The sequence below is a fragment of the Drosophila novamexicana genome, unplaced genomic scaffold (assembly GCF_003285875.2).
Source record: "Drosophila novamexicana strain 15010-1031.04,08,12 unplaced genomic scaffold, DnovRS2.1 tig00000008-arrow-pilon, whole genome shotgun sequence".
In the NCBI taxonomy this organism is placed as follows: domain Eukaryota; kingdom Metazoa; phylum Arthropoda; class Insecta; order Diptera; family Drosophilidae; genus Drosophila; species Drosophila novamexicana.
In genome coordinates this window covers 3,058,347-3,080,736 of record NW_020824765.1, presented here as the reverse complement: position 1 = coordinate 3,080,736, position 22,390 = coordinate 3,058,347, and the positions used below count along the sequence as shown (strand labels likewise).

The 22,390-nt window shown below is 34.8% G+C and overlaps 2 protein-coding genes across 2 annotated transcripts; both read left to right on the top strand.

Moving 5' to 3' along the window:
* Window positions 1-778: 778 nt before the first annotated feature.
* LOC115772098 lies at window positions 779-5,549 on the top strand. The gene is made up of 3 exons (XM_030718064.1): window positions 779-917; window positions 2,231-3,465; window positions 4,019-5,549. Exons 1-3 carry the CDS (start codon window positions 893-895, stop codon window positions 5,396-5,398), a joined length of 2,640 nt encoding a protein of 879 aa, XP_030573924.1. The 5' UTR covers window positions 779-892; the 3' UTR covers window positions 5,399-5,549.
* A 2,379-nt stretch (window positions 5,550-7,928) lies between these two features.
* On the top strand, window positions 7,929-21,955 carry LOC115761055 (ankyrin repeat domain-containing protein 12). Its single transcript, XM_030702675.1, has 11 exons — window positions 7,929-8,009; window positions 10,191-10,366; window positions 10,433-10,667; window positions 11,394-11,570; window positions 11,926-12,071; window positions 12,718-12,876; window positions 13,070-13,347; window positions 14,201-14,556; window positions 15,676-15,822; window positions 16,864-17,154; window positions 20,025-21,955. Exons 2-11 carry the CDS (start codon window positions 10,201-10,203, stop codon window positions 21,817-21,819), a joined length of 3,750 nt encoding a protein of 1,249 aa, XP_030558535.1. The 5' UTR covers window positions 7,929-8,009; window positions 10,191-10,200; the 3' UTR covers window positions 21,820-21,955.
* The last annotated feature ends 435 nt before the right edge of the window (window positions 21,956-22,390 follow it).

The window sequence follows — 22,390 nt, the reverse complement described above, 5'->3', positions numbered from 1 at the left end:
TATAGACATGGGTCGAAATTTTTAACCACCATAACTCGGTCAAATCTCATCCGATTTTCATAAGGTTTGGCTTTTTGTCAATGATTTTCCTTCTATAATAATCTGGCATTTAAATCTGACTTCATATTTTTTAGTCGAAATTCAAGTCAAAATCGTACCCCTGAGATTCGTATATAAACATGGGTCGAAATTTCTAACCACCATAACTCGGTCAAATCCTATTCGATTTTCATAAGGTTTTGCTTTTTGTTCATGGTTTGGCAGCTATATCAAATTGGCATCTAAATCTGACAGCCTTATTCTTGGTCAAAATTCATTCATATACATATATTTCAATCGTTCCTCGATATTGCACTCAGTGTGAATTGAGTACAATGTTCATGCAATTAAAAAATTGTTAATATGTATATAAAAGAAAAAAAGCATAATAATTAGCAAACAAATATCGATGCTGCCAATTATGTAACAAAATATAAAATCAATCCACTCATTTTGAGTATATTAACAACTGCTGTGGTGTATTTTATGCTGGCTTTTGAAACAAAAACAAAACTTTTAGATATAAAATTGTAACGATAATAGGCGATTTTTATTGATGAACCATCTATAATATAATACATAAACATGAATCTATTGAAAGAGGACGTAGCCAAAGTGGAGACATTGTCGTTAGGCGGCGAATTAATAATGTCATATAAGTTACAATCGATAACATCGATAACTTGTATACGATATTTTTACAGCTATAATACCATCAATATTCCTATTTTGCTTTCGTCAACAATTTGGTTGAATGGGGAGTCGGTTCATTAAAAGCAAATATTGGGCGTAAATTAGGTATGGGTGAAAGAAACTAATTGAAAGATAAGAATTTGTAATAATCGTCAATGAAATGGACGTGGACGAGTGTTTTTATGGTAAGTTTTTGATATAAGTAAAAATATGGAATGTTGCTGTACGTACATACTATATAAACGCATCGTATACATTTGTTTATAATTATTTAATAAACAATTCTGCTGTTTCAAGTTATAGAGGCGGAAGACACAATTCAAAATATTAAGCATATGCACACAAACATGCTTAACTTACATCATGAAGGCGAACGGTAGTCCGCATTTATAAGCCGTTTGCAAATAGGCCAACTTTGCTACTCCCGACGCAACCTACATATTTCAAGAATAGCCCAGTAGAACATACATAGGTTTCATTTCAAGAACCCTTATGGATAAGCAAACAATTCTATTTACGACCCTCATTTCAGCCATCTGTAGAGAGTTTAACAGCAGTATATAACACTTGAGTGTATAGTCTATATACACATTACATTTTAATAACAGCTTTGCTCAGCATTTTAACATCGTAGGGAATGTTACAATTTTTGCATCGATCTTTAGAGGAGCTTATTAGTAGTCTCCATTCCACTAGGTGTGCCTTTATTATCCTAACATATCTGAGTCGGGTATATGTATATTCCAAGTTGTCAATAATTTCAATAGTTCGAATAGAATGATAATAATATTTAAAGAAAGTTATAAGGCTAATCAATATTTATGTTTACCTGGCCTTAGACTAAACGATTCAGAATTATTAAGTACTAATAATATTAATAATATTAAATTAATTGTGTTAAACAGAAGGATCACTTTTCAACCCGCCCAAGTGAAATTTCAATCTGCCATAAAGCTTGATATAGCTTTTGATGCCGAAGAAATTAACATGCTTAGTTTGCTTGCATTGTTCATGATCTATATAAATATGTATCTCAATTCTACTGACATTGGATTGAAAGAAAATCAGCAATTTAAAATCGAACCTATTTATGTAATTTCCTTAAGATATTTCACAACTAACAGTATTATAACGCCTCTCTAAAATATACAAATTTAAATTACAATAATGAAGTCAATTAATATATTTATATATTAATATATATACACCTTAAACTGTATTTAAATAAGGTGCTTTTTGGCTGCTGCCAGTCGGCAAATTATTCATATAAATCCTAGTCGTCTACTCTCTCCACTAGAGAACTCTTACTAGCTTAAGGTTTTATTACACTGTAAAGAATTGGCCGGTTGATTGTAAGCGACTTGTACTCGTACACGTTTTTAATTAAGTTAATATCAATGTTTATGCAATTTGGTTTGATTTAGGATAAACAAAGTCACTTAAGTATGCTTATTGATATAACTTTTTTAACTTTATAAACTGAATTCATTTCTTTTAGACGAATTGTCGTCATTTATTTCGTCGCCCAATGACTACGACATAAATCATCATGATTTCGACGAGATCATAGGTTCGACTATGTCGCATCTAGATTCGTCGTTGGACCCTAATACGTTTTTACCACAAGCTCCGGAAACTTCTTTGCACAGTGACAATTTGTTCTCTGATTTATTTCCAACAATGCCAAATAGCCATCATGACTTGGAGCTCAATTTTAACAATAATTCGGCAGCTGGCACGCAAAGTTGGACTGCAGCCTCATCAGTGGAAGCTTCCGAAAGCGGGACAAATTTGATGACTATTTGCAATGATACTACAGAAATTGAAAACCTAACATGTGGTAATCTGATGGAGCACATACAAGATCGAGATACTCCATCTCCTACGGAAAGTTGTGCCAGTTTCAGTGGCAGTTCGACAAGTGGAGTGCACAGCGACACCTCAGATGCATGGCAGAATAGGCAACTAGACCAAAATCATATGCCGTCTGCCTTGCTTAATGTTTCGCAATTGCCAATGCCATATGTTCAAAGCTTTGCCATTAAAAATGAAGACAGTATTCAAAAAAGCTTACAAAAGCATGATCTTTTATCGTTGGCTTTTAATAGTCAGGAATTAAAAACGAATTCTACAGCCAATACGGCAGTGGTTGCTCAGACTACTTTAGGGCCAAAAAAGGTTCCGGCAACAGTTCAAATTCCTGTTAATATAGATGAGAGCTTAGCTTCGAAACCGCAAAAACCCTGCCGAGACAAAATGCAAATTGAACATTCAACGGAAAGCGTCGGAAAAACTAAAACTATATTCCTTTCCACGAATGACTACAAGACACTCATGGATAAAATTAACTTAAATGGTTCTAAAGGTACTAAGATTAATGGAAGTGTCAAAACACAAATCCCAAAAATCGTCCTAAAAGCAGGAAATGCTAAGCTAAAAGGCCAACATATGACGGATGGAACGAGTCCAACTAGTACACGCAGCTCCTCCAACTTGCATAAAAATCCCTATCATATATCACATTCTAATTGTAATCGTGACACCTCTACGGAGCCAGAACCTTTAAATTACATATTTAAAAGAACGATAGATGAGAAGATGTACAAAAAACAGCAACGCATGATTAAAAATCGTCAATCAGCTTCGTTGTCGCGACAGAAAAAAAAGGAATATGTCGTCTCGTTGGAGACCCGATTAAATAATCTTGAGAAAGAGAACTATACTCTTAAAGGGGTAAGTCACGATTTTTTATTTTGAAGAGTTTAACGAAGTTCATTTCTTATATATGAAATGAAATTTAATTATACACTTTTCATAAGATTTATTCCTCCCAGGTAAGAGTAGGGTTCGAGCTTTTAGTGTGTGACGTTTCGGGTTCAATAATAATTTAAGTAATTTCACCTGCAACTCCGGTAAATCAACTTAAAAAAACGTTGTCAAATATTTTTCTGAAAATTCATTACGTGTTTCACAATTTCCGAAAATGCACATCTCTTAGATGAAAAATGCATGTCAAAATTGATGAACGAAAGTTTATTTTTAAGCATCAAGCTTCACTCCAATTTAATACAATCAATAAAGTAATTCTTAAGTCATGTAGCTCAAGATAGTACGGGTATTTTTCATTTTTGTTCCGAAACATCTCCCAAGAGAACTATTTGCTTATTCGTTGAGTGGCTAATAATAGAACTAGAATATGATGAACATCTATGTTTGCAAGGGAGTTTAACCATCCGAAGAAACCTATCCATTCTTTTTTAAAATGTTTAAATATTTTTTTTTACAGGAAAATTTGTCGTTGCGCAACCAACTGGTCGCTTATGCCAAAACGTGCAAGTGCCGCAAGGGCAGTATGTGTGAATTTGTATTGCATTCTTTAAACCCTACTTCTCGATCTGACCAGCACATAAAAATCGCTCCAAAACCAACTTCTAAAAGTTTTAAGCAGCATATGAATGCAGCTACAGTAAAAAAAAATATTGCCGTGCTTTTCGCAATGGCTTTCATGGTCACTCTGAATGCTGGAAATTTTCAATCTTATTTAACTAACCAAAATCTTGACGCGGAAAGCACTGCTGTCGTGTCCGAATCGAATGTAAACGACCCAATTCCCATAAGTCGTCGTCTACTTTGGGTGGAATCTGAAGAGGAGTACAACGAGAAGCTAAACCAAAGCAATCGTCAGACAGAGGACTTGGTGATGCCGCCTTTACATTTTCTACATCCCACAAGTCGAAGTCAAAATGTTACAAAAAATGAGCGATGGAATTCTACGGTCTCTTCTAGGTTTAATACAGGAAATGATCCGCCGCCTTTGAGTTACCCAAGTCCTACAAAATGTAATGGTGCTTGTGCTTCGTCCAACTCTAGTGACAACAATTCGGAATACTCTCGATTGGCATTTCAGTTAGAAAAACTAGCTAATGCCAGTGGGCACCTTAAATTGAGCATGAACACGAAATTCAACATTGATCGGGATAACTCACATGGCTTTAAGTTTTCGACAGATTATTTGGAATTGCCTGATATGGAAAGACAACCTACAAACCTAGGCAAACGTAAAAGTTTGTTAGGTTTTAAAGAGATGCCAGATATTGAGCATAAGCAACGGAAAATGGATATACGCAATAATAATAAAAGAAACACACTTAATGACAGTGAACCCATTCATCTTTTTAAGGGTATTAAACGACAAGACGATACCTTTTATGTGCTCTCATTTAATACAGATCACATACTGTTATCTCCATCAACTTTCAATAAAAGTTCACGTCCGAAAATGTCGTTGTTGTTACCTACAGCTGAACCATCGCCAAATGGCGACATATTGATGATGCAAGTCGACTGTGAGGTATTCAATACTAAGGAACTTGAGCTTAAGTCGCACATGATACCTGCTGGACTGCGGCCAAATGTAACTAAGTGGCAAATTAAACCAAAGCCCACTTCGAATGTCAACAACAAAACACTAAGCAATAGTAAGTTTAATGACACGGTTATGAAGCAAGAAAAACCTCGTGTACGCACATACTTCATGGTTGGACCGAAAAATCAGGCAGCTGCAGCGGTGTCTCAGGAGAAGCCACGATTAGTAGAGCTTAATAAGAGCATGGCTAATATTAGCAAGGTACACACTACTGACTATGATCCTCGTTTACATGGCTAACCCACATATATTCCCTTAACCAAGTCTAGATTTCTACTTAATATTTCAAATGTTTTATGTAATTGTATGCGTGAACCATTAAAAAAAAGTCGCTGACAGATTGTAAAATATTTTACTTATAGTATGGACTAAATATATTTCAGATTTAAACATTTATATGTAACTGCAATTAATGTATGGGTATTTTTTTTAAACAAATCTAAGGCAAATTTCATTAGTTGTAGTTGACGCACTCTTTTTCTCCCACCATTGCTGTGGCTTTCAAAAGTTTCAAAGTTAATTTGTTAGGTTTTATAATGGTATAAAAAGAAGATAAAAAGTAAATTATAGCAACTAATCAAAGCAGTGTTTGTTGAATACTGACTAAGAAATGAGGCTTGTTTCAGACGATGTTTGGTGTAGACAGGTGATATGGGAAGTTACTTTAAGCTTTTATTACTGTCTTATAATAAATCTTTAATAAAAAGGGTTGGTCTGCAAACGCAAAATCAAGCACAAGAACAGCACATATAACAAAGGAAGCAGCAACAAATCACTTTTCGCAGGGCACACCTATCCGTGACCGAATAGTTGATCTCCGCCTTAAAAGTATCCGCCTGGCGCACGCAGTTTCCCGTTATTCTTTACCGATCGTCTACGTAACCGCGCTGAGACTATTGTCTCTCGTGGCCTTCTGCAGTGCGAACGTTTTGCCCAAGCCTGGGCATGCGAGAATCGGGACTGTCATCGAAATCTACTTAACTTGATCCAACGCTGCCTCCTCTTTCGTACCCCAAGACCCCGCAACCAATGGCAACCGTTCGGATCAGTTCCTCCAGGTAGTGCTTCTGCTTTATCGCATCAATGCCTTGAAGCCCTTTAATAGCGCTTTGGCGACCATTCCCAATGGGTTCCCTTCTTACCCACCTGCATATCCCCAGAGATCTTGCCCAGCGAGATCACCTCCTCAGCTAGATCTGGTGCTTTGCCGATTAAGTGTCCTTGTTGGGTCAATCCGGGCACTGTTGGCGTTGACGCTCACCATCGTTGCCTGTTTCCCTGAGCCGGTGTGGAATAGTACGGAACGGTTTGCAGAATTGTGTATGCTGGTTTCCCGCTATTGACCCTCTGCCCTCTGGAAGGGACGATCGGTGTCGAAACAGGAAGTCCTCAAGCTTATGATGTTCTAGCCGTTAAACATGCCGATCCACCGCTTGTGTTTTAGGTACGTCCTTGCACGTACGTTAGCGTTCGCTTCCTTCTGATAGAAGTCATCGTCTCTCCGGCCCTCTTCCCCAAAAGTTGCGCCAATTCCTTTCTTCTCTGATGGTGGACCAGACGTTACGTCAGGTGGTTACAATTGCCGCGTTTGCTGTCGACCTGATTACAGTTTTTGGGAACTCTAGGCTCCGCGGAAGCCTTTCTTGGTGTGTCAATTCTTTCTCCAATTCGATTATATGCCCCGCTGGAATCTGCATCTCGGCAAATCCTTAAAGTTTCTATGGCGTTCTTACTCGACCTCCTGCAGGAGGCGGCAGTGGAAATTCTGACGCTCATTCAGCGTCTGAAGCAGGATCGAGCACATTTTCCTCAGCTATAACTAATCGTCAACCAATAGGAAACAATCTTACTATTACTAAGGCCAGTAAATCTTTATAAGACTAACGAATCCTTTTACTTTCAACAAATCTTTCTAGTTTTAATTAATAAATGTCATCAAATATATATATGAACAATATTGTTTGTGCAAAACTTCAAAACTGAGAAAACAAATGAGAAGCCAAGCCCTGCTTGGCATTCAATTTTGAAGTAATATTAATAATATTTACATTTATCTTAGATTATATGATGTTAAAGATTACTCCCGACCTCCAAAATAAAAATAATAATATAATAATTATATATATAGCTATATAGCAGCTCTTTGTCTTTCTCCCGCCTCGTTGGATTCCTGGATTTCCTGCAGCTTCGGGCCAGGAAAATATTAACGTCTAGTCCGGTTTGTGAGCTCGGCCTCACTCACCCGCTGGCACCCTCTCGCTCTTTTTGGGCATTCCTAAGCGCTCGGCCTTATACCTCCGATAACCCTACCACATAATAAATATCGACGTTGCCGAAAATACCAAAGGCAACAGGTTTTCTATGGCACTAACATTTTACAGAAGCTACAGTTTACCCTGAGACATTTCCAAATATTTATATTTTAATAAAAGTTATCGCAGTAAAGATACAAAAACAAAATAAATTATATGATGTGTGTAAAATGCTCAAAAAAGTTCGATAAATTATTTAATTTCATTTTTGGTGTATGGTGCTCTGTTTTTTATTTATATATCCAATTTTAATTTTACTGGCAACAGACTGATATGAATTGTGTTTAAATAAATAAAATTAAAATTAAGTAAAAATCGATTGTCTATCGATAAACGCTAATACCAAAACGCGACGTACTAAACGCAAATGATGGAAACATGAATAATCAACATTGCAAAATGAAACTCGTTCCATTTAATTTAACTAGTTCAGTTTGTTGTGACAAAACTCAAAATGATAATTTAATTTTATCTTATCAATTAGTTAAAAAACTTAAAAGTATTGTTGTGGTATTCTATTGACTTTTGAGTAAAGAAGTGTAAGTACTAAGTACCGAGTTATTAGTATATTATAAATTTGACTTCTGCTCTGCTGAACATGCATGTTTGTACACATTTGTATGTACTTACATATGTGCATATGTGTGTTTGATAATTTAGCAAAAGTAATTGTGTTGCGTTGGGTTATATGTTTACAAATGCTTATTATGTCAGTATTCTATGTTAATATCTATATGCGCATTGTATTAGTTGCAGTTATTTACTAAATAGCCTATCCAGCAGAACTTTCAATTTCGAAAGCCGGACCTCAAAATCTGCACCATATGAGAAAGCCAATTAAGGATATCTCGTTGAAAGATCGTCCGTACATTGCCGTTCTGCTGCTTTTGCATTACAGCATCAATCATATTGTGTTCCACTCAAGGCGCACTTTTGCACGATGCCACAATATAGATATACCTATTTATCAGTGTGTGTGTGTCTCTGATTCCCGATATCTAGTCACCGGCTTGCAAGGGACACAGCAATGTCTACCGATTGCTTCGTGCACGATGCTGCTGATAAAGACCGCTTTAATGATTTCCATTGAGCTAGCTCTGCGACAATCCAGGCATAGTAATTACATTTTTACCACGTATATATATATATAAAACTGCGTGCGCCCAATCCGTTTAAGTTGGGATATAATCTCCGCTTAAGACTTAGAGAAACACTTAGCCATATCCCATATATTTTTGTTCAATCCACAACTGAATTCGCCAATTGTTTCGTGTAAATATCCTGAATTACAACAAACCCATTGAAAAGGGCTACAATAGCAAGTATTTCCATAAGTTATTAATAAAGTAGAGCAATATTTATTAGATTTATAGAGTGTTTAAGTAGAGTAGTTTTAATAGATGACAAAGAGATGGAGATGGGAAATCACCGACTGTTCGGCAAGCTATACTCATAGCTGGGAATTAGTTCCCGAAGGTATTCTAAAAGCAACAATTTTATTAGGGGTAGACAAAGTTCGGTGGAGAAAACGTGATCCAAACTATTGTTATATTTAACACGCGAAAAGAATTGTGCATAGCGTAATCTGTTGTGCACATTGGTAGGAATAAGGGGCGATAATTCCTGGTGGGTCTGGGCGGAATGAAGAATCTATGTCGCCAACAATCCACTTGTGTAGGAAGACAACACCGAGGATTGTACGACGTTTGGTTGACGACGGTAGATTAAGTAGAAGCAACCTGCTGCAATAGGAAACCGAAGATTGGGGTCCCAACTTAAACCTAGTAAGGCTATATATTCAATGCGATACTGGCTATTGTACTGTACATTTATACACTTGTATTGAGTTGCCGATAGTGTTTTTTCTTGACAAGGACGATTATGGTGCTGTGCGGTCTACGCGACGGCTAGCTCTGCCTCCTCTATGGGGGATTCCCTCCCCATATCTGCCCTTCCAAACACTTAGATGAGTCCCTAAGGTTCTCAGAGTGGCTTTGACCGCTCCACTCTGGCAGCGCATACCGATCTCCTACTTATGGGCGGATCCCCACCTTTGTCCCTAATTCTTCTTTTTCTGGCATATCATTGCTGTGCCTCCTCTGTGCGGTACCGCAGTCCAACTCGCCTTATACAACCTTCGTGGGCACTGCAAGACTCCGGGCAAGGCCGTGTCCTCGCTTCTTTCTCCTTGCTGTTTGGTTGCTGAGCAGGCACTACCTGAAACCGAAGGCCTTCTACAGACTTCTCACCCGAGGAAGGCCTACCGGATCCCGCTGCCGGCGCTACCGTCTCTAGGATCAGTTCGGCATCGTGGTGTCCATTACACAATGAACACCCATGCCTATCCGACTACTCTTCAAATGCTAACCTGTAGGGGATAGAAAAATGGCAGGGTTTGATGACTTTGATGCTATCGTTTGACAACTTTTAACCTTTATTTTTCAACTGAATTTGCTGAATTGGAATTTGCTTTGAGTATTTGAAAATGGTTTTAAGGCCGTTCGGATATTCAACAAAAAAGTTTCATAAAACATTTTCCCACGATTTTCCAACTTTTGGAATTTTCCAAAGCACTGTCAGTACAGTAAGAAATTCTTCCTAGATCTTACGGTTTGATTTGCGCGCTGATTACCAATCCGATAGTCAGGAAAAACAGCTTTATAGAGATATATTATAAATAAATATTTAAATAACAATGGATATATTTTTATTTTTTCTAGAAATGTTAAAATGTCGGTACATTATAAATTTAAAAGTACCCTTAATTTCGACACTATAACTTTCGATGGACTTCACATTTCTGTTGCTGATTTAAAAAGAGAAATAATTCTGCAGAAACGACTTGGTAAAGTTATTGATTTTGATCTTCAAATAACCAATGCCCAAACTAAGGAAGGTAAACGTAAAACAACTTTTTTAAAACTGCTTATTAACTAAATTGAATAACATTTTTCTTTTTTAGAATATAAGGATGACAATTTTTTAATACCAAAAAATACCACACTAATTATTGCCCGGATACCGGTGGCCCACCCAATTAAAAAAGGATGGGATCCGCCACCTGATAATGCTATCACAAACGTGCCCTCAAGTAAACCCGAAAACCTTAACATGGATTTATTTAAAATGCAAGGTAGTGAAGAGGAAAAAATACAAGCTATGATGATGCAAAGTACAGCGGATTATGATCCTAAAACGTAAGTATTTTACCGAAACAGTTTAATATAAATGCTTTTAATAATTGAAATTATCTGCTTTCAATAATTTAAGAAAACGTATACTTATAAATCATTTAATACGGTGTATAGCTAGAACATATATTAAAATATAAAAGCTATAGTGTTAAAAGTTATACTAGTTCGTAATATCTCATGGAGGATAAGCACGTCTTAAACAAAATGGAATAGCACCGACCCGGTTTGTCGGTCCACATATCGTCTGGTTTCCTTAGGAAGCAAGGGTTTGAGAAAATGTTGATCGCACTTTTCATAGCCATGAAGCATCTAGTATGCATTTTTTAAAGCCTCAGGTAATTTCAGGGTTTGAATATGTTAAATAGGCTTAAAAACTTGTTAAGATCTCACTTAATATTTGAATACATCTATATCTAGTGATTTTATGAAAGATTGCTCGTTACCAATACTGAATAAAATGATCATTTTAAAGATGATATAGCTTAAGAGTAACCTATCCGTTTTTTGCGTCAGTGCTTAACCTTTGGTAAAAGATTGGAGCTTTTACTTTCTTGAGATGTTTTCTATTTAATTCTCATTGTATCAAAGACGTACGTGCTTTATCAATCATTTTAGAAGCCATTACCACTTAAAGTGAATAGATAGCAGCATTTCTTGAGTATTTTTAAAAGCACTACCACTTAAATTGAATAGGTATTAATATAAATGACATTTGACTTAATTATGCAGGTATCACAGAATTAAAGGACAGTCTCAGATCGGCGAAGTGCCTGCCTCCTATCGATGTAATAAATGTAAAAGAGGTGGCCACTGGATTAAGAACTGTTCTTTTTCTTCTGGAAAAGAGCAATTTGAAGTTAAGAGAAATACTGGAATTCCACGATCATTTAGAGGCAAGCCAGAAATGTAAGTAATACGTTAAGTTACGTAAAGGAATAAGTTCTACCATCTAATCCAAGGAGGAAATTTTATTTTTTAATTTTTTTACTACTGCAAAAGCAATTAGAAGTTGGCAGAATAGTTTTCTAAATGAATTATCAGTGTCAATAAGTCCTTATGCGCCTTCACCAGGCCGACGTTCAGAAAACTCAGCCAAGCAGGATTTTCAAATTACATTGGAAACGCACACACATATGGCTGCGTTTTAGTTTAATGCTTGTCATTTAAACGTCCAATCCTTCAAAATTTCCCTTTAACATTGAATTATAAGAATTTTCTTGTTTAAATTTAAATGAATACCTTTTTTACTTTTATTTTAAAGCTCAACAGAACAAGAAACTTCAAACTATATAGCATCCAACGAGAAGGATCAAGAAATTCCAGAAGACTTAATATGTGGTATTTGCCGGAATATTTTTGTTGATGCCGTAATGATACCGTGTTGTGGTAGTTCCTTTTGCGATGATTGTAAGTATAAAATTATTCAAAAAAAAAAAAAGCTACTGAGCGATGTAACACGGGGTTGGACTTAATGTAGACACAGTCAGAACTATGTTTTTGTAATTCTCATACCCCGAATACATTGCATATAGGAAAAAAGGGCATAACTGTTTTGTTTAAAGAACTCCGTTCTCGTAGGAACTCGTTGATAGCAGATATATATATTCTACATCAGCCTAGTCGATATAGCCATGCATACGTCCTTCTTTCTGTTATATGTCGCAACTGGCTATATCATATAGCTTCTTAAAACTATACTTAACATGACACTCTCCTATTTTACCAATGCATAAAGAAGGATAAATTATATATTAAACACTAAAGGATGTATCTGTGCTCCATAGAGAATACATATCTGTATTCGCCTGTCTTATTACCATGGCATATGCGTCGGCTTTAGTCCCGCTTTTCACCAGAATACGATATTATTTGCGAAAGTTTGGTCCGCTGGGATATTAGTTCTTGCATAGTTTATTTTAAACTATCGATATTTCACAAAATCTATAAAGATGAATTTTTAGCACAGGATTTTATAGGTCCTCGTAAATGACAACTTTTTATAAATTATAGTTTTAAATAATTTTATATCTAAAATATCTTTTACTTATTTCAGGCGTTCGAAATTCATTGCTGGAATCGGAAGATAGTGAGTGTCCAGACTGTAAGGAAAAAAACTGTTCACCAGGATCGTTGATTCCAAATCGTTTTTTAAGAAATTCAGTGAACGTTTATAAAAATGAAACTTTATCTAAGCTCGGAGCATTTAAATCTGGTAAGATATGAACTTATTTAAGATTTTAAGAAATCCCTATATACTTATTTAACAACCATTAAAAATCATATATATACATATATAAGAAAAATGACATCAAACAGTCAATTATAGCTTATCAATTTTAGATAGATGTATACAAGACTGTTGCAAAAAAAAAATAATTTTTTATATATTCTTGATTTGTTTTTAGTCAGCAAAATAAGTACGGCAGTTGAGAAAAAGGAGATCGTTGCTCGGGAACAAGATGACTCGAACCCAACAGAGCCCTTGGAAAGTGTCAACGACAATGTGGCTCCAACAAATACCATAGAAGATCAAAATATAAGCAAACCTGTTATAAGTAATACCGACTCATCTAAGAAAGAAAAAGATAAATTTGACTCGGATTACGAAGATAATATAACAATAAAAATGCCACAAAAAGAGAATGATACCAACTTCGTCTCTGCTGACACCAATAAAGAACAGGTAAGTAATACCCCGTTATATTGAGCTTTTTTTAGTATAAGGATTTCTTTGAGTGATCCTAAGTTTGGTGCAAATTTTTAATTTTGAAATATAAATTTTGTTTTTATTATGACTTGAATATAAAGCACAAAAATAGAAGTCAGTCCTGGGAGACTGCGCTAATTGCATATACCTTTTGCTAAAGGAAACATAAAGGATATCTATAACAAACCTCCCTAATATATAAATATACCACACAAGTGTTCATGCCGCAAATTGAGTACTATGTTTCTGCGGCTGAACTTCCTTTTCACCCCTTTCATGCTAAGGTAAACATATTTGAAAAAATACTGGTGAGGGCTTTCTCAGATAGAAAAGTGTGAAACATGTATCAGATGAATTTTTACAAAGATGTTTGAAAATGATTTAAAGCCGATGGGATGGAAAACAAAAAAGTTTCATTTAACCCTTTCAACCAATTTTACTGTTGGTATTTTGCCCAAACACAAAAATACACCGAGGATGCTTGGATTCTGCAAAAAGTATAAAATATGTCTGAAAAGATTTTTCGCAAAGGTTTTGCCACAATTTACGCAAAGTTCTCTTATGTCAGTACTGCTGGATGTACCTGAATCCTCGTCATCTGTGATGCCATTGCAGTAATTGGACTAAGAATATATTTTAGTTATTTGCGCTGGATTAATTTATTAAATTTACAAGGAGTTCTATCTATACTTTGATCAATATTTTAATTTTTTTGTAGAATAAAATATCTTAATTACTACGTTACCATGCACAGTTTTTTTAATAGTGTTTTTAAACATAAACAATTTACTGCTTAGGAATAACCTATTATTATTATTTACCGTTCTAGGTTTTACCTTCATATTCACAAACATCACTTGGCAACAATGTAAATCAACGGCATGAAGTAAACTTTGAATATAAACCGGATCATGAAATAAAGCAGCCGCCTTATGCGCGCAATGATAACATCAAACCTCAAAATGAACGAAGTCTTTTGCCTACTCCAATCGGCAATCACCATAAGTATCCAACTCATCACATGAACGAACAAAGGGAACAAAAGTCTATAGTCAACCCAGACCAGAGCCATCGTATAAATCATTATAAGCCAACATACATTCAAATGCCCCGGTGTCCTACAATCCTCCATATGTCTCCATACAATAATGGTTACAACAATATGGCACACAGGCCCCCAATAAGGTAAGTTAAGTGAAAAAAATGCTTTGCCCGAGCAATGCTGAGCTATTCTTGCTCGTCTTCTCTATTTCTCTTTTAACCATAAGCATTAGAGTAAGGCTAGTCCAGCATGTCAACAGACAGATGGAGGCTAGTATAAAATATAAGTTTATGTAGGATGTTTGAGCCAATATGGATATCAAGTTATTTAATAAAATAATTGTTTAACTAAGTCAAGTATTTTGATGTTATTGGAAGACATATTGCCATTCCAATCGCAGGTTATAAACAAGAAAAAGTTAAGGAACTGACAAGAGTGTCATATCATAGACAATTAAGATCTTGACGGGGAAAGCAAGAGCTTAAGTATGCAAAAACAGTTGGATGAGCCTTGAAGTGTGGTAGAGTGAAAAGGTTGGTCAGGATTTCACCACAAAACGAAAGATCACTAAAATTTAATCCAGTAAATGACCATAAAACATCAGAGCAGTTTATCGACAAAGACGAGCAATAAAAACAGGTGTGCAACATAAACTGAGATGCGCAGCAAAAGATTGTTTAGATCCACCGTCAGTGTATCAAACGTGCACGCATTTAAAGCCGTATTAAATAATTAATTAAGGATTTTTTTACTGTGGCTGATTTGGCAGGTGTTACAGAAATTCGAGTGCTATGAGTCAAGTGAGTACTTTAATGCAATGCTTGGAATTAGGATGTTGAGCTTAAATTGATGAACCTTCAATAAATTTGTTGGGCTAAATCAGCTAAAGTCAACTTAATCAGTATTGGAAATAAATCTGGCATGCTTTGACAAGCTGAGCTGTTCGAAACGTAAGAAAATAAAAAGACACATAACACACATTTGGTAGAACAGGGTTCCGGGTATCTCCTAGCCGCGTACTTCCGACTAAAGCCTTCTTAACGTAGTTTTCAACAGTATTGCTGTATCGAATATTATTATATTCTTAAAAGGACAATTGCATAATAATTGTCGGTAATATGTGCCGGGTTTTGGGTATTTACTAGTTGGGAATAGCGGGATAGAGCATTCTTTTTTGTTGAAAATGAATTAGAATTTAGAAACAATTACGTAAACGTAGGTTTTTACTGTTTATTTATACATAAATACTTTTAAAATTGCAGCTTCGGGCACTATCAAAACCAACCTGTACATCATATGAATCCATCATATATATCAACGGGAAATATTAATATCAATCCAACGCAAACATTTCAATCGTCGAATTTGGCTTCTATTTATCAAGGAGTAGCAGCAAAGGTTGGCACAGGGTAAGTGAAATCATCTTTTTCATATGATTATAAAATTTGTTATCCCTAAAGGGTTTTCCAACACGTAAAACAGTTTGGTTATTATTATTTGGTTAATGGTCAGATGGTTAGACGATTGTTGCCGAAATTCAACGAGAAAAAATGTTAACCCTTGTAAAATAAACAAATTTTAATAATTTTTAAATTTATTGAAATGATAATTATTCTTCATTACGCGTTTAGTTATAATGTTTTAATTTGTTCCTGATATTGTTGCGAGGCACAGTAAATTATCAGGGTAAAGAAAGTATTATAGAAAAAGTTAACAAGACAGGGACAGACCATACTTGTTTCATGACAATTTGTATACATGTTTTCATTTTGTTGTCCTTGATAAATTATCGACTTCTACAAGTATAAGTTTGTTTGCTCGCCCACTTATTACCGGTTTATTATAATCGATGTGTATAGGCTTAGCCCTTGCGTGAAACACTGACGTACTTCACGCTTCCTACCCTGAAACAATATGCTTTGTTTTGCCTAAGCCTTTATACCTAATTAGGATATGGGATAAGTCAAGTAAAAAAACCACCTCGATGAGCAACTAAAAGCCTAAAAGCCTTATTGCTTTTTAAACTATATTGTTTTCTCACATTTGACTAATGGATCAGTTGCCATTTGCTATATAAAAACATTGATTCATCGATGCTTTAACTCTCGATGTAAATTAGCGACTTTTAATAAACGTCGGAACGAATTACTCGACAACCAAATCCTTCTAAGGGTAACAATACAAAACTTACAATTTTATAGAGCTTTGTGCTTGTGCTTTTTCCCTCCAGTTCGTCTCGGGGAGAGCTATATCTGAGTTAAATCATAGTGTTCCCAGTTAATTCGTGGTGACTCTCAGATGACTAAGCAACTGAGAGTGCCCCTGCCAAAAGGAAATACCAAGTGCCGATACAGTAGATTATTAATATATATAACTCTACTAATTTAGAGATTAATATTTAATATATTGATTTTCTTCTAATAATATAAAAAATATAACTTTGTTTTCAGACTGATAGATGACCCACTAGAAGCTTTTAACAGAATAATGAAGGAAAAAGAGAAACTTAAAGTAGATCGCCGTCGAAGTCCTGGCCATCACAGATCTAGATCGCCTGGAAGACTGCGTCATCGTTTTAAATCACCAGTGTATGATAGAGGCTCATCTAGAGAAATCATGACCAATGAAAAGAGAGCACGTTCTCGGGAAAGAAAGCGTGAATACAGCTATGAAAGACGACAAAGCCGAGTTACACGCCATTCAAGCAACGGATCAAATTCACCAAGCGACAAGAAGAAGAGGTTATTTTACAAATTAAGGGTCTTATATATATATTTATATTATTTATTAAATACGATTTTCCCAACCAAAACAAAATATGGTGTTAAAGGTCATATTTTTCATAGGAGACACGAATTAAGTGATTCGATTCGTCTTCAACTTAAGCTCTTAATATACAGTTGGTTGTTTTCAAAAATAAAAACATTACCTTTTAATTACCTAATTCTCAATCTGATTACTGATTTTTACAATTGTAGGTTTTGTTTTTATATAATACTACAGTAACCCTTTTTTTTTCTTTTGATATAATTCTTTTATTTTTAATAGTCATGCTTCAATTCAATTTTTAATCAATTTCAAGTGTTACTATAAAACAATCCCTATTGAAAAATGTGGTCTTTAAATAATGCCCAAACAAAGTGTATACCGCAGGGGTAGACATATAACATTACGATTTGGTTTTCTAAACGTTTTCACCTTCTCTTGGCCTCTAATACTCTAATGTTTACAGCCTCGGACTGGAGAGCAACAATTCCTGGTTTTTTAGTCTCTTTAGTTGGTAGCAATGTCCGCTGATGATAGAACCGGAAGGTTCTTGAAATAGCTGTACTGACAACTTTGATGCTTATGGCCCAACAACAGTTCGTGAATTTGACCAACATTGACCTCGAACCTGCCTTATATTTAGTTTACATTAAACAGGTCCCCTAAAACAGTTATTCGTTGGAGTTAAATGTTTTGCGTACAAGCTAAAGCCCATTTTCTCTCACTTTAAGGTCACACACATGTTTGAATAATGTGATTTGAACCAAATGCCAGATTTACAAAAAATATTTTTGCACTGTGTATATCTTTATAAATAACATGGTAATACCAACAATAGATACCTTATGATAGCTCATTTCCAAAGAAATTTGCTCATTTAAAACGTGTTTCATACTTTTCGGAAAATCTATTCCTCCCTGATATTAATAGGCGTCAAAGATTTGGTGAGTGAAGTTTCGCGTTCAAATTCATTTCCAATGTGCTTTACCAAAAATCATTTCCAGAACCCTCGATTTGCTTCATACTTAATTTCAAATCCCTTTATAAGTACATAATGAATACGTGTTTCAGCGATTTTGCAAATTCCATCCGCAATTCGGAAAATTAGAAGGAAAATATACAACTTTTTTATTTATCATCGGCTTAAAACTCACTGACAAAGATCATATGATATATATATATTTTTTTAATAAACAATGTTCTCTTTTAAATGTAATTAATCAGATAGAGTGCTAATATCGTTTGAGTAGTTTACAAAGTAAACAGATTATTTGATTCTTGTCCGTCTAAACGCTCTTTTTCTGAAATAAAGAACGGGAAAGCTTCATTTTGTATTTGAAAAAATCCTCCCGCAGGGTTAAAAACATATTTATCCGATCCGTCCGTTCTTTATCTTAAATAGTTTGCAATGAAGATATCTGATTTGCATGGAGTGTAAGGTGCATGATCTAATAGAACTTTATTCCCACAATTGCCTTAGTCACTTAGTAATTCTGACTCTCTTTATAAGGAATAACAATTATTTTTTTCTTTCCGAATTTTATTTTTGCTGGCTTTTCAGGCCGTTGCAATTAGTTCTACTTATTATTATAAAAAACTATATTATTATTACAATTATTTATCCCTAGGCGTTTTGGCGTCTTTTCATCTATATTTACGTTTATAACTATTTATCTATATCTATATCTATATAACTGCCTGACTGGCTGGTAAAATGCGGGACAAATCTGTTTTAAAGTTATAAATTGGTAAAAACGGGTCCGTCCGATCGTTTCATTTAAGTTAACTTAAAATTTTTGAAATTTTCATATATTTAATTTTGCGGAATGGGGAGGGGTCATAAAGTTGAATATTATACGATAAGCTACATGGGAAGTTTAGTGACTCATAATCTAGGAGATGTTCTCAAAAGCCTGCTTGGTTATGTGGGCAAGTTCTGGCTGCTTTGAAACAGGCTCATATTTCGCGGGTTATATGAGGACCTCTAACTAAGTTCAGCGTATACTCTAAAAATAATATTTTTGTAGATAGACTCATTTAAACTTGATTATCGAAAATAAACATCACGAAATCGTAAACGAGACTGAAAAAACGAAGTAATGTTCCCATTTGGTAAAACGGAATGTATGCTAAGATTTTAAGTGCTAGTATGTAGAACAAACAAAATCGAATTTATAATCAATCATGAAAAGAGGTATCATAGAAAGAAGACTGAAGACGGAAGACTGTTCGTATTGCTTTCTTTAGATGCAACTTGTCTCGATTTGTTGTTCTTTTCTAATTGGATTTAATTTTTATCTCAAAGATGACTAAGACTGGAATACTCGCTATCAAACAATAGTTTTCAGTTGCCATCAAGTGGATTTTTACAAGAATCTTGTACGCACATGACAATCATGATTGGTTAATTTTGTATACCCCAATTCATTAAAAATAGTTGAATAAGGCAATCAAAACAAAAAATTAAGAACGACTAGTCGATTTTAATACTAAGGCATTATAAACAATTGCATTATAGCCACAAATCCATATCTTCTGTTTCTGAACATCTTTTTTATTCATTGAACAAATTTATGTCTCCATATAAATAGAGAGTAAATAGTGGGAAAGGTTTACTCATTGCATATTCTTCTCACATATATATATATATATATATATATATATATATAATAAAGTGTAGGAGAATCCTTACTGCCTTGTATCTCCCATATTTTTTCGGCTTAGCTTAAAATTTGTACATAACTAAGTAAAGCCAAAACGAGCACTTCAAAATATTGTGGTCGGATGTCTTGTAAAGATTTTCTAGTTTTATTTAAACTTAATTTATTTTAATTTTCTTTTACAGATATGTACACCATCGTTCACCTTCTCCAAGACCCGGATACAAACCTCGTACAGTAGAAAAATCTGTGAGCAAACCATACGGAACCAAAACAGAAACCGTTGAGCCTCCACCTCCTGGGTTTGAATCGTTGCAAATAGAGAGTTTAGCTGACAATGACGTTAACATTAATAATAAGACGGAAAATATGGATATCGATAAAAGTGTAAAAGATGAAAATACTTCTCTTAAAAGACAAAGGCATTATAGTAAGAACGTCGATGTCAAAGCAGTTGATAATACTTCTAGAAGCCTAACGCCACCGGCAAAGAGTAAGACTCCCAAAGTTGCTAGAACTGAATGTACAGAAACATATGAAGGCTCTCCAAAAACACCAGATAGAAGAGACGATTCAAAAAGAATTGAAAAATACCAGAGTACCCAATTGTACAGTCCGGATAAAAATAAAATTGCTGTGCAGTCACAAGATCATTTGGAGTCCATTAACAATATGGAAAAAGAAAATAACATCAAACTTAATCTTAAAGAGCGAAAAAAGAAGAAAAAGGATAAATCAGAGCGCAAGAAGAATAAAAAAGAGAAGAGGGACAAAAAGGACAAAAACAAAAAAGGCTATTTGGAAGGCGTTGAGCCCACACCAGAAAAAGGTTCTGGCTTAGATTTAAATATGGATGCTTGCGATAGCATGGAAAATGGCTCAAATAATCTGAATCCGAAGATATCCGATGCCATTGATCAAAATGCGTTACATAGGAAAGAAACTATTGTAAATATGGAAAGTTCGGATCAGGATTTAAACAGAGAAAATATGTCAAGCAACATTTCTGAAGCAAATGATGTCCAAATATCAAAATGGGAAATGGATGATAATAATTTGATTAATAATTTATTGGATCCGTGTAAAAAAATGGGATCTAATAAAATTCAAGAGCATTCAGAAATAACATCTGATGTTATTCGCAAGGCAGAAAACGCAATTTTCGCAAAAGCTATAAATGCTATTAGACCTGTTGAGTTTAAGGTAGTAATAGACTCTAAGCATAGCAGTAAAGATCCTTCCCTTTCTTACAAAAGTAATCATAAAGATCGCTCGCATTCCCCGAAATCTTTAAATAAATCCGTTAAAGAAAGATTAGGCAACAAAGTTGTAAGTGAACGAAATTACTCGTCAGAACGATCTAAGAATTATCGAAGAGATAGCTCTGTGAAAAATGTAAATGATGAAAAATACAAATATAATTCTACAAGCTATAATTCGAGAAAAAAGGAGAAGGATTCAAAAGAGCGCGTGGTAACAGCAGAACGAAAATTTGATGACCATAGAAATCGCTCCTCTCATGATCGTGACTTCGGAAATACAACCCAAAAAGAATCCCACTTTTCGGAGAGTCACAAAAACAAGCCACAATTCAAGGACAAGCTGACCTCAAAAAATACAAGAAGTGAGCGAAAAAAATATGATGCAGATCGTAATACTCATACGCATTTTAAATCAGTGGAACCGCGTCTTATTTCGTCGATTGCGTCAAGACCCTGTCGACCGGACAACCCTTTTAGAAAATTTGATGAAAATAATTCGTGTAGTAATAAAGTTCCAAAATTCGATAGCCTAATCAAAGATGTAACACCTCCAACAACGGATCCAGTTGAATATAAAAAACGAAAGGATAAAAAAATTAAGAAACTTAAAAGTTTAAAAAAATGTTCGTCAACCGAATCAGTAAGAAGTGAAAAGCAAAAGGATGTAAAAAGCAAAAAAAAGAAAATCTTAAAGAAAAAGAAAAAATCCAGGAAATAAATTTTTGAACATAAAATCCAATGAGACACAAAAAAATTTTATATAATAAAAGATACTTAAAATGACACAATATTTTATAATAAAAAACCTTATGTACATACAAATAATGTAAATGGAACTGTTTAAATAAATGGGTAATACGATTTTAGCTTTCTTTCAGTTCCAAAGGAATCGAGGTTTTACTCAAGTTCGTTGACACGAATAATAAAGTTAAAAACTAAATTACAATGTAGAAAATTGGTATTATCTGCGAAGAATTAATATTTTTTTATAGTATTTAAGGATAATGGATATTAGTTATAAGGATAACGCACTAACTGAATAAAAAATTCCGGCTAAATGTACGTTAAAGGAGGAGAGGAGCCATGACTGCCGACACAGGCCTTAGTCGGGATTTAGCTGCACTAAGTGAACAATCTGAGGAAGACAAGGATAAGGATTTCGTCTCATGTAGAGCGGGTACGTCTGGGTCCGGAACCGGGATACTATCTGAGAATTTAAAGTGGATAAGTAGTGTCTTTTTTCTAGATTTTATCAGTTCCTCCACTTTGTTATCGTTTAAACAGAATTT